The sequence below is a fragment of the Gossypium arboreum genome, chromosome 12 (assembly GCF_025698485.1).
Source record: "Gossypium arboreum isolate Shixiya-1 chromosome 12, ASM2569848v2, whole genome shotgun sequence".
Classification (NCBI taxonomy): Eukaryota; Viridiplantae; Streptophyta; class Magnoliopsida; order Malvales; family Malvaceae; genus Gossypium; species Gossypium arboreum.
The window spans coordinates 104,733,439-104,748,006 of NC_069081.1; the positions used below are offsets into that span (position 1 = coordinate 104,733,439).

At 30.0% G+C, this 14,568-nt stretch overlaps 1 protein-coding gene across 1 annotated transcript; it reads right to left on the reverse strand.

Annotated features, from left to right (window-relative positions):
- Positions 1-10,070: 10,070 nt before the first annotated feature.
- LOC108476877 (PLASMODESMATA CALLOSE-BINDING PROTEIN 3) lies at positions 10,071-11,882 on the reverse strand. Its single transcript, XM_017779237.2, has 4 exons — positions 11,468-11,882; positions 10,983-11,225; positions 10,860-10,890; positions 10,071-10,690 (listed from the first exon to the last, which is right to left on the reverse strand). The coding sequence occupies exons 1-4, from the start codon at positions 11,517-11,519 to the stop codon at positions 10,297-10,299; spliced, it is 720 nt and encodes a 239-aa protein (XP_017634726.1). The 5' UTR covers positions 11,520-11,882; the 3' UTR covers positions 10,071-10,296.
- Positions 11,883-14,568: the final 2,686 nt, after the last annotated feature.

Consider the following 14,568-nt stretch of genomic DNA (forward strand, 5'->3'; position numbering starts at 1 on the left):
ATTTAGAAATCTAATAACTTTCAAAATATCAACTTAATTTCATCAAAACTTTGTTCTAAAGCTTTTAAAACATCAAAATTAAGTAAAAAGGGCTAAATTGACATACCTATTAAAGTTTAAAACTTCAAAACCTTGATTTTCCCTTTTCTCCCTTTCTTTCTTTCTTCCCTTTCTTTCTCCCCTGTTCTTCTCTGTTTCGTTTGCTTTGTTTTTCTTTTTCATTTCTTTTATTTTATTTATTTCTTTATTTCATTTCTTTATTTTATTATTAAACTATTATAATATTTATTATTTATACATGTGTATATTTATTAATACATATGTATTAATTTATCACCTTACACTTGTCATAACTTTTATTTATTTAATTAATTAATATAAAATAATATTAACATAATATACTTTAATTATTATTATTTTACTTATATAATAAGTAAATACACATGTATAATACATGTGTACCATTTATATTTGTACACATTTAACTTATTTTAACCATACATTTGTCACCCCTTTTGGCTTATTTCCTATTTAGTCCCTTCACTTTTCTTTATTCTATAATTAAACTTTCACACTTAATTCAATTTAATCATTTCCACTAATTACTCTTAATTAAGCTAAATTTACTTAATTAAAGTCTAATTAACCACTCAATTGACTTCGTAAATATTTTTAATAAATATTTACGAATCTATTTTTTAGAAATGGAGACCCGAAAATTTACTTTCCCGATAACCGTAAAATTTGGGTCATTACAAACCCATCATACAACTGTACTCAAAACAAGAAATAAAACAAATAGCAAAACGAAACTAACTGAACATAACACAAAGAAAAAAAGCAAAAAAAAATAAAAAATAAAAGGAGCCTCGGCAAAACCAGAGATGACGATTCTAGTTCTTATGTGAGAAAACAAAACGGGACCTTAACTAGCAAGGCGATCCGATGGTAGAGCTGAGTTCATCCTTCCTTGATATGTAGCAGAAAAGACTCTTGTAATGGATCTTGGTGGAAGAAACTAAAGGGGCATATCACGATTCACTGCCTCCAGTACGTCTTCAGGTACCTCTTCTACCCAATACATTGTGTTTCTCTTTGTAAACCTCGTTGTTGCTAATTTGTGTGCTATAGTGTTTACTGATCTATCTGCATATCAAAATGAAATAGAGTGAAAACTTAGGACTAGAGATAATATTTCTTTTATAATCACACCAATTTCAAATCTATCAAAAATACGTATTTGGACTTTAATAATCGTAGTTCTTGTGTCCCCCTCAACCTCTATGTTATAGAAACCCATATCTCTTGCAAACTAAAGTGCTTGGATGTAGGCAATGACTTCCGCAAAAAAAACGTCTGCAACATAACTATTCATTTGCAGCCCACATCCCATTACCAGCCCAGATTTTTCTCAAATAACAAACCTAGATCACGAACGATGTTGGTCTAGCTTAAATGTCGTATCAAAATTAATCTTGATGTTCTGCCCTTTTGGAGGTAGCCATCAAGAGATCATTTGAACTTGCTTCCCAGGTAATTTTTGGTTAATTATATATAATTCCTTAAGCAAACTTTCAATTTTAGAACAGATTTCAAAACCGATTGATCTTTTCCCTCCATTACAAATTGATTTCGAGCGTGCCAAATGGATCACATAGTTATCAGAATTCTACAATAGGTATGCCAATTATTCCTTAGAAAAATATCTTCAAACCAGATCCAGATATTCTCCTATCGATTATCTGTTGGCTAGATGAAGTTCATTTTTCTCCAAACTTCTTGTGCAAGACCACACCATAGAGCACATGTAACACCCCTAACCCGTATCCGTCACCTGACTAGGGTTAAAGACGTTACCAGACGAATCAAAACATTTTGCAAACAATTCATATACATTATCCACAATCATAGTCAAACATTATCATAATGTCCTTCATATAGGTCATCAAAACCTTAAATATACATTAAAAAAGGTCAGGACTAAACCAAGCTCATGCAAAATTTTTTGAAAACTTAAACAATTTTCAAAGTTGCAGAGGTCACACGCTCGTGTGTCTAGACCGTGTCAAATCAGGGCATATATTAACTTAATCACACAGCCACAAGACATGCCCGTGTGCCTTGGCCGTGCTCAAGACTGACTTAAAATCGTAGGGTACCCCAAGGGATACATGTCCGTGCAACATGACCGTGTGTCGCACACGGCTGAGACACACACCCGTGTCTCTGCCCGTGTGGACAAAAATAGGCCATTTGAAAAGCCAATTTGCCACCCAATTTGGGTCAAACCTACAAGCATCAAACCAAACACATTTGCATTATAATTTCAGCCAATTTCAATACCAAAACTTATATCTTTCATGCCATATTATTGACAACAAATTCATGCTTGTAACACATATCAAAACATGTCATCCTATAAGTCAAAATCATACCAAAAAACTCATTTATATACACAACCAAAACCAAACCAAATCACACGGCTAGATATATACACTTCACAACACATATTCAACTACTTCTAGCCTATACATGCCATACTTCCAAATTTACACTTTTAAAAATGTACCAAAATAGAGTTTGATAGTGTGGTGATGACCTCAACGATCCCCAGGCTCCCGATAGCTACGATATCTATAAAACAGTTGAGAAACACACAAAGTAAGCTTTCAAAAGCTTAGTAAGCCATATACAAATAAACTTATCAATTGAAGCATATAAACATCATCTAAATACATATACTCCATAGTCAAATACTATCACAAACCACATAATTCATGTACATTTCTCATATACTTGATTCATTTGCACAAATAACTTACTTTCTCATACTTATATCACATATCATCACTTGTACATATACTTACCTTTGTTCACAAACATAGTATCCATTTCAAACATACCTGAATCGAATACACATCTCGTATATTCATTCGTTTCTCAGAATGCCCGTTAAACCGTTCGGAATCATAAGGATACGCGGATAGCTCGGAAAGCTTGTAACACACTGAAAATTTCTACAGTAAGATATTATCCTTAATATAGTAAAATAAGGAAATAAAGTGACAAGAAGAGGAAAATTAAGTTATGTCACTGGGAAGTATATTATGACATTGATTCAAGAAAGGACTAAATTGTAAAAGTGAGAAAAGTTTTGTGGCCCAAGAGTAAATATTTAAAATCTGAAGGATTAAAGTGTAAATATGAAAATTTTAAAGGACTAATAGTGCAAATATTTTAAGGACAAGGAAAATTGATGAATTAGGACCAAATTGAATAGGTGAAGAATTATGAAGGATTAAATTACAATTTTACCAAATTAAGTGATGAATCAAGAATGGAATTTTAAAAGATCACAAAGGGCAAAATGGTCAATTGGAAGAGAGAGAAATCTAGAAAGTAATGATGATGTTGATGATATTTTATAATTATTTAATTAGATAATTATTATTAATTTAATATTTTAATAAGATATTTTATTATTTTATTATTTTATTTAGTCTATATATATATATATATATATGTCTGTATGGATAAAAAAACCACACACACACACTCCATCATTGTCCATGCATCCCACGTTAGAAAGAAGAGAAGAGAAGAAAGAAACTTTTCATTCTTTACAATTTAGTCCTTCCACAAAAAATTCAACATTTTCACCTAGAAATCAAAAGAATTTTCATGGTTACCAACAGAGAAAAATAATAAGGTAACTATGGGAAGCTAGAATATCAAGTTAGATTCAAGAAATAGAAGCTGGAAGAGAGAGAAAATCAAGTTAAAAATATTGGAAACTAAAAGTGATTTGAATTGAATCAAATTGAATTAAATAAAGAAAATATGTATGAATATTCAACTAGCATGGCTAATTTGCATGTTTTAGGCTCAGGGACTAAATTGAATAAAAGTAAAATTTTATGGGCAATTTTGTAAAAATCTTAGAAATGACCAATTTGCATGAAATGAATTATTTTATTATTTAAAATTGTAAAAATTGAATGAAATTATTAATTTAGTTTAAGATCGGGGAAAAATATGTTTTAACGATTAAATTGAAAAGTGTTGAAATTATGGAAAATTCTGATATTTTATCGAATTCATGGGTTGTTATCAATTTGTATGAGAATAACTGCTGGAAATAAGGATTAAATTGCAAGAATTTTATTTTTTGAGCCTAAGGATGAAATCGTCATTAATTAAAAGTTTAGGGGAAAATGGTAATTTTGTTTAGAGCATTAATTGAATGTATTAGAACATGAAATAAATGAAAATGACGATCAAATTTGTGTATAAAGATCCGGATGACTCGAATACAAGACTTGAACGTGGAAAAGAAAATATATCGGATTAATAAAATTATAAACATGAACAATCAATGAGGTAAGTTAGTGTAACTTGAATTGTATTTTTAAATGCATGAAATATCGATATAATGAATTACCTGATTTATGTTTATGAGGAAATGGCAAGAGAATGATATTTATCATGACATGTAAATATGTGATTATTTTTTATACGTTGATACAAGGAAATTAAGTATATTGAGACGAGTAATATATTCAAGTAAAACATGTCGAGAAAAATAAGTATGTTTAAGGGACAATATGTTTGATTTTAATTGGTTCTAAATATGAACGTTAGACGAAATAAAATATCTGATAAATAAATCGGTAACTCCGGTAATGCTTCATAACTCTATTCCGGTGATGGATTCGGGTTAGGGGCGTTACAAAGCTCGTACAATGCCAACGTCCTAGACGTGGTCTTACATGTAATCAAATATCGATGCCACTGTCCCAGGTAAGGTCTTACACGAAATCAAATATGATGCCAACGTCCCAGACGTGGTCTTACACGTAAATACCAAATCGATGCCAACGTCCCAGACGTGGTCTTACACGATATCACATATCGAAAATCCTATGTCAGGACATATGTATCCTAACTATTCTTAAGGTTCGTACGGGGCTTTTCAGACATCGGAACTTGTCGATTCTTTCTCGGATATCTCATAATCAATGCACATAGTCATTCATCATTGTTCAATAGCATATAAGCATAAATAAACCATCTCAAATACATTTATTTGTATATAGACTTACCTCGTACGGATTCGGATAGACAGAATCGGTTACTCGACGACTTTCGACTTTCTCTGGTCTAATTCTGTTTTCTTTAATTCTTTTAAATTTAACTTATTCAAACTCACATTCATTCAAATCAATCCAAAAACACATTTAGGGAATTTTACAAACTAGCCAAATCCTATGTCAGGACATATGTATCCTAACTATTCTTAAGGTTCGTACGGGGCTTTTCAGACATCGGAACTTGTCGATTCTTTCTCGGATATCTCATAATCAATGCACATAGTCATTCATCATTGTTCAATAGCATATAAGCATAAATAAACCATCTCAAATACATTTATTTGTATATAGACTTACCTCGTACAGATTCGGATAGACAGAATCGGTTACTCGACGACTTTCGACTTTCTCTGGTCTAATTCTGTTTTCTTTAATTCTTTTAAATTTAACTTATTCAAACTCACATTCATTCAAATCAATCCAAAAACACATTTAGGGAATTTTACAAACTAGCCAAATCCTATGTCAGGACATATGTATCCTAACTATTCTTAAGGTTCGTACGGGGCTTTTCAGACATCGGAACTTGTCGATTCTTTCTCAGATATCTCATAATCAATGCACATAGTCATTCATCATTGTTCAATAGCATATAAGCATAAATAAACCATCTCAAATACATTTATTTGTATATAGACTTACCTCGTACGGATTCGGATAGACAGAATCGGTTACTCGACGACTTTCGACTTTCTCTGGTCTAATTCCGTTTTCTTTAATTCTTTTAAATTTAACTTATTCAAACTCACATTCATTCAAATCAATCCAAAAATACATTTAGGGAATTTTACAAACTAGCCCTCACATTTTCACAATTTGACATTTTAGTCCCGAATTCACAAAATCACAAAATACTCAAAATTTCCTTAGACATATGTTTGGCCGAATACTCCTAGTGCTCATATAAGTCCACATATTTCATTTATTTCACATTTTATTCCTTCAAAATGTCATTTTTACAATTTATCCCAAATTACTCAAAATCATCAGAAATTCAAAGACAAAACATGTTAACCCAACATACATCTTTCATTTTCTATCAACTAACTTCAAAAAACTCATAATTTCATCAAGGGCTCAACTCAAAATCATCAACAAAATCAGAAATTAAGACATGAGCTTGATAGTATACAAAGCAACGATCGCAAAAATGTAGAAATTATCAAAAACGGATCAAAACATACCTCAATCAACAATCAAAGTGTCGAAACCCTAAGAGTTCTTTTCTTTCTTTTTCTTTGATAAATTCAGCTAGATGGACATAAAAATGGCCTAATTTTATGTTTTGTTTAATAAATCATATATTAATTCATCAATTACAATTTTACCCTTGCATTATAAACATTTAAAACATTAACATACAAGGTCATTAATGTCCACTCAAGCTTACAATGGTCAAATATCAACATAAGGATCTTTCATTTACAAAGACATATTAAATAGACACTTTAACAATTAGAAGGCCACCTTTACATTTTACGCGATTAGGTCCTTTTATCAAATTGAGCACACAAACGATTAAATTTTCATACGAAACGTTCACACATGTCAATTCACATATTATAAGCACATAAAACAATATTTAAAATATTTTTTTGACTCGAATTTGTGATCCCGAAACTACTATTTCGACTAGGGTCTAAACCGGACTGTTACAGCACATGAATTGTAGACTCTGGACACAATCCGCACCTTGGACATATTGGTGATTGCGCTATCCGTTTGTTGTATAGAACATAGGCAGTAGGGAGATAATTATGTAGAATACGCCAGGATGTAATCTTTATTTTGGAAGGGATTTTTTGTTGCCGAACTTTATTGTATATTTCTATTGTATCAGTAGCATTACTGTCTATAGTAGTTGACTTATAAGAGTCCTATACCCACTCCGAACGGTATACTCACTTGTTCTGTCGTCGGCCCATACGAGTCTCTCATCCTCTACCAATCAAGAGACTGGCTCGCATCCGATTGTTGTAGCATCTTCCCTTGAGAAAACTTTAGTAAGAACCTCCTCATTCCATCTCTTTGGGTTTAGTGTGATCAAATCAGAAACCTTATCAATTGAGTCTGTAATAACAGTTTCGTGAATTTTTCCCCTAGCCCATTTGGAAGCCATCGATCTGTCCAAACTGAGATTTTGGATCCGGAGCCTACTCTCCAATCGGCTCCATCTTCCAGCATCTTTCTGGCCGCAAAAATATTTTGTCAAATGTAAGATGGGTAAAGCCAAAAGCAACGAAAAATTAAATGGACTAAAATGACTATGACTAAAGTTAAATGGTCAAATAAATTAATTATGCGGTTAGAAAACTCATTTTTATTCTTCTCGTGTCAATTTTATTAAAAAAAAAACTAATTACTTATCGCTCTTTCCAAATTCAATTTATTTATCTGATAAAATAAATAAAATTAATTTATTAGAAAAATAAACTTATTTATCAATAAAATAAAGTACTGTAAACTTCACCTTTATCCAATAAATAGATAATTTAGTATAAACTTGCAAAATAATATGATCTTGCATTTCAAAATATGTTGTTAGCGAGCCGTAATATCAAACTGAAAACTCAGGGCTTCTTAATGGAAGCGAGCACTTCCCCCCAGACCAGCAGAAAGAAGAGTAAGCAGAAGTAAAGCGAGGTCTGGTAGTGTAAATCCTCCTAATACGGACAGGGCTGGAAATTAACAAAGGAAACAATAATGATGGAATCGGAGTCTCTACTGCCATTTGCAGGACAATAAAAGTCCAATCTGGGATCCCACCTCCTATCCTCCCGATCAGGTTTAGCTCTTGCACGTTTGGGAGTGAACCAACTTCTCCATTTTATTGCGTCTTGATGCTTGTAGGAAATGGAGGAATATCCTTGAAGGAGCAACATGCTCAATTTGGAAGCTTCAACCGGCAATGGAGGAAATCTCGTCCCTCCACCACATCCATATCCATTTATCAAATAGTCCTCAACTTTCTCTTATTTTTTTCGATAAATTGATCATTATATATATATAAAACATTTTAGTATTTGTATTCTTTTTAATTTTCAAAATTTTGATACTCAATTTTAATATTTTTAAAATTTTAAAAATATTTTAATTTTTAAGTGATGATATAGTAATATTATTATATTCTTTAATTCTTTAATTGAAAATAAAATTAGATCTATAAAATAAACTAAAAAAAAAAACTAAATGAATCTTAAGTATAAGATAAAAATTGAACTAACCTTGCTTCATGTACCCTAAAATATTGTAGCCCATGTGAAATGGAAAAGTGTAGACCATAAAATAATAGAAATAAATATTTAAGAGAAAAAGTGAAATATCTAAATTTGATAGTAAGTCTTATAAAAGTAGGACACGTTTCAAACATTTGTAATGAAGTGTCGAAGCTGGGCAGCTGAGTTTTAATTAAAGTGGAGTGGCGTGGCTTGACTTTTCATCTCATCTTTTCTGACGATTTCACTTCACTATTCTCTTCCTACCCTTTATTAAATTATTGAGAGAGAGAGCATCATCTTTACTAAAAGTTTTCAAATAGGAGCCGAAATATTTTACTCCTATAATTTTGGTTTTGAAAATCTATTTTTAGATTCCATTTTCAATAACCAAATAATATTTTAATTATTTGCGTAAAATACAATTTAGTGTAAAAATATACTTTTAACTTTGATGAAAATTTCATAAATCCCTTTATTATTTTTTTCATTTTTAGGTATAAAATAATAAAAATTCAATTGTATATTGAGTGTTATGTAATTAATATATTTAATTTCCTTAAAAGTTGTATTTGATTTTATTAGAATTAAATATTTTAAATTTATATTTGATTTAATTATTTATTAACCTTGAAATGAAGTTATTAAATTACTTTTATGTAAAATTAATTAATTGACATTCTTTAGAAGATTTTAATGAAAATAAATTATAAAAGTAAAAAAATCAAAGTTAATATTATGATTAAATTGAAATTTAAATATTTCATATATATTTGCACCAATATTTATTAAAAAGAAAAAGAAGAAAAATCAAAACAAAATATAATTATTATTGATAATAATTTTTAAAAATAAACCTACCACTAATTAGGATTTAGCTTTCTGATAAAGGTAAGGTCTTGGAAAATATAAAATCCATTATGTGTAAACATTGGTCTATATTTTTATTGTGATTTATATCTTATCATCATTTCTGTATATTGTATAATTTAATTTTGATATAAAATTATTAAATAATTAAATATTTTATTTTTATTGTTCCGAGTTCGAAATTATCTCCAAACAAAACTTTTTATATTTAATTATTTTTAATAATATTTAAAGAATACTTCCCCATCCACCAATTCATGCTTTATGACTGAAAATTTTTAACAAAAGCACGAAATGGATTTGTTTCTAAAGTCTAAACCCCCAAAATGGCATTTTATTATCACGATTCCTTCACTAACCCAAAAGTCGGTGGTTCACATGTACTAAATTATGGTTTTCAAATATGAATATTAGTTTATTTTTCCAAAAACATGTTTTAGAAAAATATTTTTTAATACTGAAATATGCCTAAACCCTATCAAATATTTATTCATGTCACACCTATATTAGGATTAAATGGAAAAAATACTATAAATTAAATATAATCAATAATTTATTTTGGAATTTTATTTAAAATTATAATTTAAGCTATTTAATTTTTAAAAATAAAATTATCAAAACGATAAGTATATTTATAATAAAATTCATTGTTTGAAAAATAAAATTTTAATATTTTTCTAACAAAATTGTTTTTTTTTGTAATATATGTACAAAAGTAAAAGAATATGGGCTAGAAGAAGAATCTACACATTTTGGCTATGCATTGCAACCTAATTGTTTTTAATTAAGTCTAAAAAATTCGCCTGTCGTAGTGAACACTCAAAAGGGCATCGAATTCCAAAACTCTTTTTCATAAAGGCAGGTAAAGAAAGATCAAACAAAAAGGGAAGAAAAAAAAGCTAAAATGATCACTACATCCATAGCTTAATTAAATATTAATATTACTGGTCATGCCCAAAAACGCATCTTTTTTACCTCTACTACTAAAATGATCACTACATACATAAATACATACATACATGCATGCATGAATGTCGAAGTGCATGAATGTTAAAACCTTTTCAAGCCCAATAGTATGCCAGAATCCAAAGTGTGACAGCAAGGCTGAAGAGAATGTTGTTGCTGGTGCTCGTGAAGAGAGGCACAGCATGACTTGGATCATTGATGCCGGTGGTTGTTCCCGACGGACCAAGTGAGGTGGTGCCACCACCAAACACCGTTGGAGACCCGGTGGTTGTGCCGGTGGTTGTCCCCGTGGTGGGTGTCGTGGAAGGAATCCCCGTGCTTGTCCCTGTTGTCGGTGTCCCCGTTGTTGGTGTGGTAGGAGTCCCTGTGGTTGGTGTTGTGGTAGGAGTCCCCGTGGTAGGTGTTGTTGGAGTCCCTGTAGTCGGAGTTGTCGGAGTCCCTGTACTCGGAGTTGTCGGAGTCCCTGTGGATGGTGTTGTGCTTGTGCCACTGTAAAATTTAGCACAACATATACAATGTTAAAGATGCATAAATTTTTTGGTGAAATACCAAACAAAGAACATAAAAGAACAAAATATTACTTGATGAATGATAAATTGAAAACATGAAAAATCCCAAAGTAAGTTTCATCAAAGTGGGCAGATTCCAGTGAACATACCTGGAAGGAAAACTGCAAGTAGAGGGAATATCTGCAATTCACAAAGAAAATTATGAAAAATCCAAGGAATAAAAAAGGAAAAAAAAAACATTTATTGAAATGGGTTGGTCAGAAGGACTTTACTTGAAGGAGGATTAACGCTAACAGTAGCAGTGCCTGAAAAATCACAGCTTCCTTGAGCTTGACCTTTCTTTTGGAAATAGCTATTGACTGCATAATTGCAGTGATCTTTCACAGTGTTGGGATTATAACAAGGACCATTTTGATTAATTGGAGTACAATCAGCTCCTGCTCCACAAGCATAATCCAGGGTTTTCTGAAGTGTTTGCTCATTCACTCCATCTTTACATAAGCAATAGTTGGCACCTGTAGACACCATAAACAACTAAAAAACACTTCCAATTTTTTCATAAGCAAGCTGAAAATATCTTCTTTTAAAAGAATGGGGGTTTTTTCCCCTTTTCTTTTGTTTCCCTTTGCATCAAACAAGAAAAACCGATCTCAGAAATCTTGAGTTATGGATCTGAAGTTGAAAAACAAGAGAAAAAAAAAGGTGGTCTTTTGCCCAATGGAAAGAAAGAAAATCAAAGAAACACCAAGAAACTTACTTGAATGGCCAGACATGGCTAAGAAAAGAACAACATAAATGAAAGGAACCATGATTGATGATGCAAGGTTTGGGAAGGGAATAATTGTAATATCAACTGACTTTCAAAGATATACTGTTAGCAGCAAAACTTGGAAGCAAAAAGAGAGAGTGGAGAGATTTCCAGACCAACAACAAGATAAGAAACAAAAAAGAATGACGGTGGGTAGTGTGACTGGTGATGGTGAGTGTCTGTATCTGATATATAGAACCCTTTTTATTACAGTAAGTTATCTTAAAACAAGTGTTTATGAAAACATATACTAATTACTTGGCATAGGTAGACACATACAAATGAATTTGTAAAAATCTCTCAAATGTTTCTCACTTTCTTTTGCTTTATGTTCTTTTAAAGTGTCATGGCAAACTGTGCAACGTTCCTAATTTAAAAAAAAGGTTTTTGTCATGTATTTGACCCTTTTTTCCTTCTTTCCAGCATAAACCATGTGCATGTATGTTGGTATTATTGCATGCAATATAATATATTCATGGAATGATTCCATTTTTTTTAACCTAGGTTGAAAAGTCACACAATTTTCAAATAAATTTAAATTCGTTTTGTTTCACAAAATTCAAATTTAAATTTATTTAAAAATATAAAATTATTTTTTAATATTATAATCTTCAAATTTTAAATATATATATTTTTAAAAATATAATATTTTATTAATTAAAATTTAATTCAATTGGTAAAAATATGATTAGAACGGTTTACCATTCCACGCCACGGTAGAAGGTAAATTTGAAGTAACTGTGAAAGTAAGGATGGAGTGATGAGGGTCCTAGCATTGGGACCCTTTTAGAGCTACTTTTTCAAGTTTTAATCAATGTGCTGTCACTATGTGTTTTGCTTTTTCTTGTGTGTGATGCTCCTTATTTTTCAGCCTTTTCGTTGAGCTTAGATTCGACACGAATCAATAAAGTAATCAATATTTATGTATTTTCATATATTTACATTCTTATATCATACTTCAACGTTGTCCTGTTTTTAAGATTATCATTTGATGATCCACCAAAAGGTTATCATTTCATGTGGATTTTTTAATGTTAATAATAGAATTAAAATAAACTTTAAAAAAAGTTAAAATAATTATAGAAAGGATTAGTTTATATTACTGTAAAACTTTAAGTAAATTTAAATTGCATTTATTTCAATGTTATTGTATAAAATATATTTTATTGTTTGATTTTTTTGAATTAAATAATATTATTAGTAAAAATAAACACAATATAAATATATTTGTGATAAAAAATTATAGTAGTGTATTAAATTAAATAATATATTTGTGATAAAAAATTATAGTAAAATAATATTTTATGATAATTGATATCTTATCTAAATTAAATAATAATGCGGTATCTATTAAAATTAATTTAAATTACATATATTACATATATGAAAGTGAATACTTACGTTAAAATTGAAAGAGATAAATAAAACTAAATAAGATTTAAACAATTATTCATATTTATATAATTAAAATATCTATATTTTATACTACAAAATAGTCATTATTAAATATTTATAATTGTAATATATATTTTTAAAATATAAATATTTTCAATAATATATTAAGAATATTATTTAAAATAAATAAAATTTATATTACTAATTTATTATATTTTAAAATATAAATAATTTAATATGTATGTTTAATAATATTTAATATTATAATATCCATGTTTATTAGAGTATGTTGTAACCAATTTCAGTTAAATAGATAAGTTGGTTAGCAACTAATTACTTTTCCTTGTATGTGTATAAATTCACCTCTCATGTTCTCAATCAATCAAGCTTTTCTCTCAAGGTTATTCGTAATAATTTAATTTGTTCATAAAAGTAAGCTAAATTCTTATAAAAGTAAGAACAGAGCAAACTAAATTCTTATGAATAACCTTGAGAGAAAAGCTTGATTGATTGAGAACATGTGAGGTGAATTTATACACATACAAGGAAGAGTAAATTGCTACTGACCAACTTAGCTACTTAACTGAAATCGGTTACAGCATATGCTAATAATGTTTAATAAGGCGCCTTGACCAGATGGTATGATCCCAACCTTCTTCTAAAGTTGTTAGCCTATTGTTGTTGATGATATTTTTACTTAGTGTTGCTTTTAGCTCAACAGAGGTGAATTCTTGCTTTGGTTAATGATAATTTAATTGTTTTGATTCCTAAAAAAGACAAATCAAGTTGTATAAAAGAGTTTCACCCAATTGCCTTAAGTAATGTTGTCTATACAATCCTTCCTAAAGTTCTCGCTAATAACTTGAAAAGTATCTTACCCAGTGTCATTTCACTTATGCAATCAACATCTATTTTAGGCTGCTTGATCATGGATAATGTCTTGGTTGCTTTTGAGTTAATCCATCATATGAGGAATAAAGGCCGGGTTGAATGGGTGAGATAACCTTAAAGATTGATATTCACAAAGCATACAATTGAGTGCATTAAAATTTTATGTTGAATATGAGCTTTGATTCTTGATGGGTTGTGTATCAATTGTTAGCTATTTTGTCTCTTACCATAGGAGTAAGATCAGTTGTGTCAAAATGACTCATTGTCTCTGTACTTATTTATTTTGTATATTGAAAGTCTTGATTTCCTGTTGTAAAGGATAGAGTCTAAAGGAGAATTATATGTCATTTCTACATGTCAACAAATGTCAAGCGTGTCAACCTTTTATTTGCTGATGATAGTTTTTTCTTCTTTTTCTTCAACATTAATGATTCGGACATATCGACTTTAAGAATATATTGAAGTATTATGAGGAGATATATGGGCAAGCCATTAACTACCAAAAGTTTGGTATCATGTTTAGTTGAAGTATGACTCTCAAGTTTGTGTTGAGACCTTGATGTAGTTTAAATGTCCTTCTAATTTTTTGAATAAATTTATTTAATAAATTTTTCATTGATATCCTCAAATTTGTTTTCCAGCATTAAATGGCCAATTTTGACCCAAACCCAAACTCAAACTCAAACTCAAACCTTAGTCTAAGCAAACCAAATCAATTTCATTTCCACGTTCTCTTTCCTCTCTCAAGAATTTCAATCTTAGGG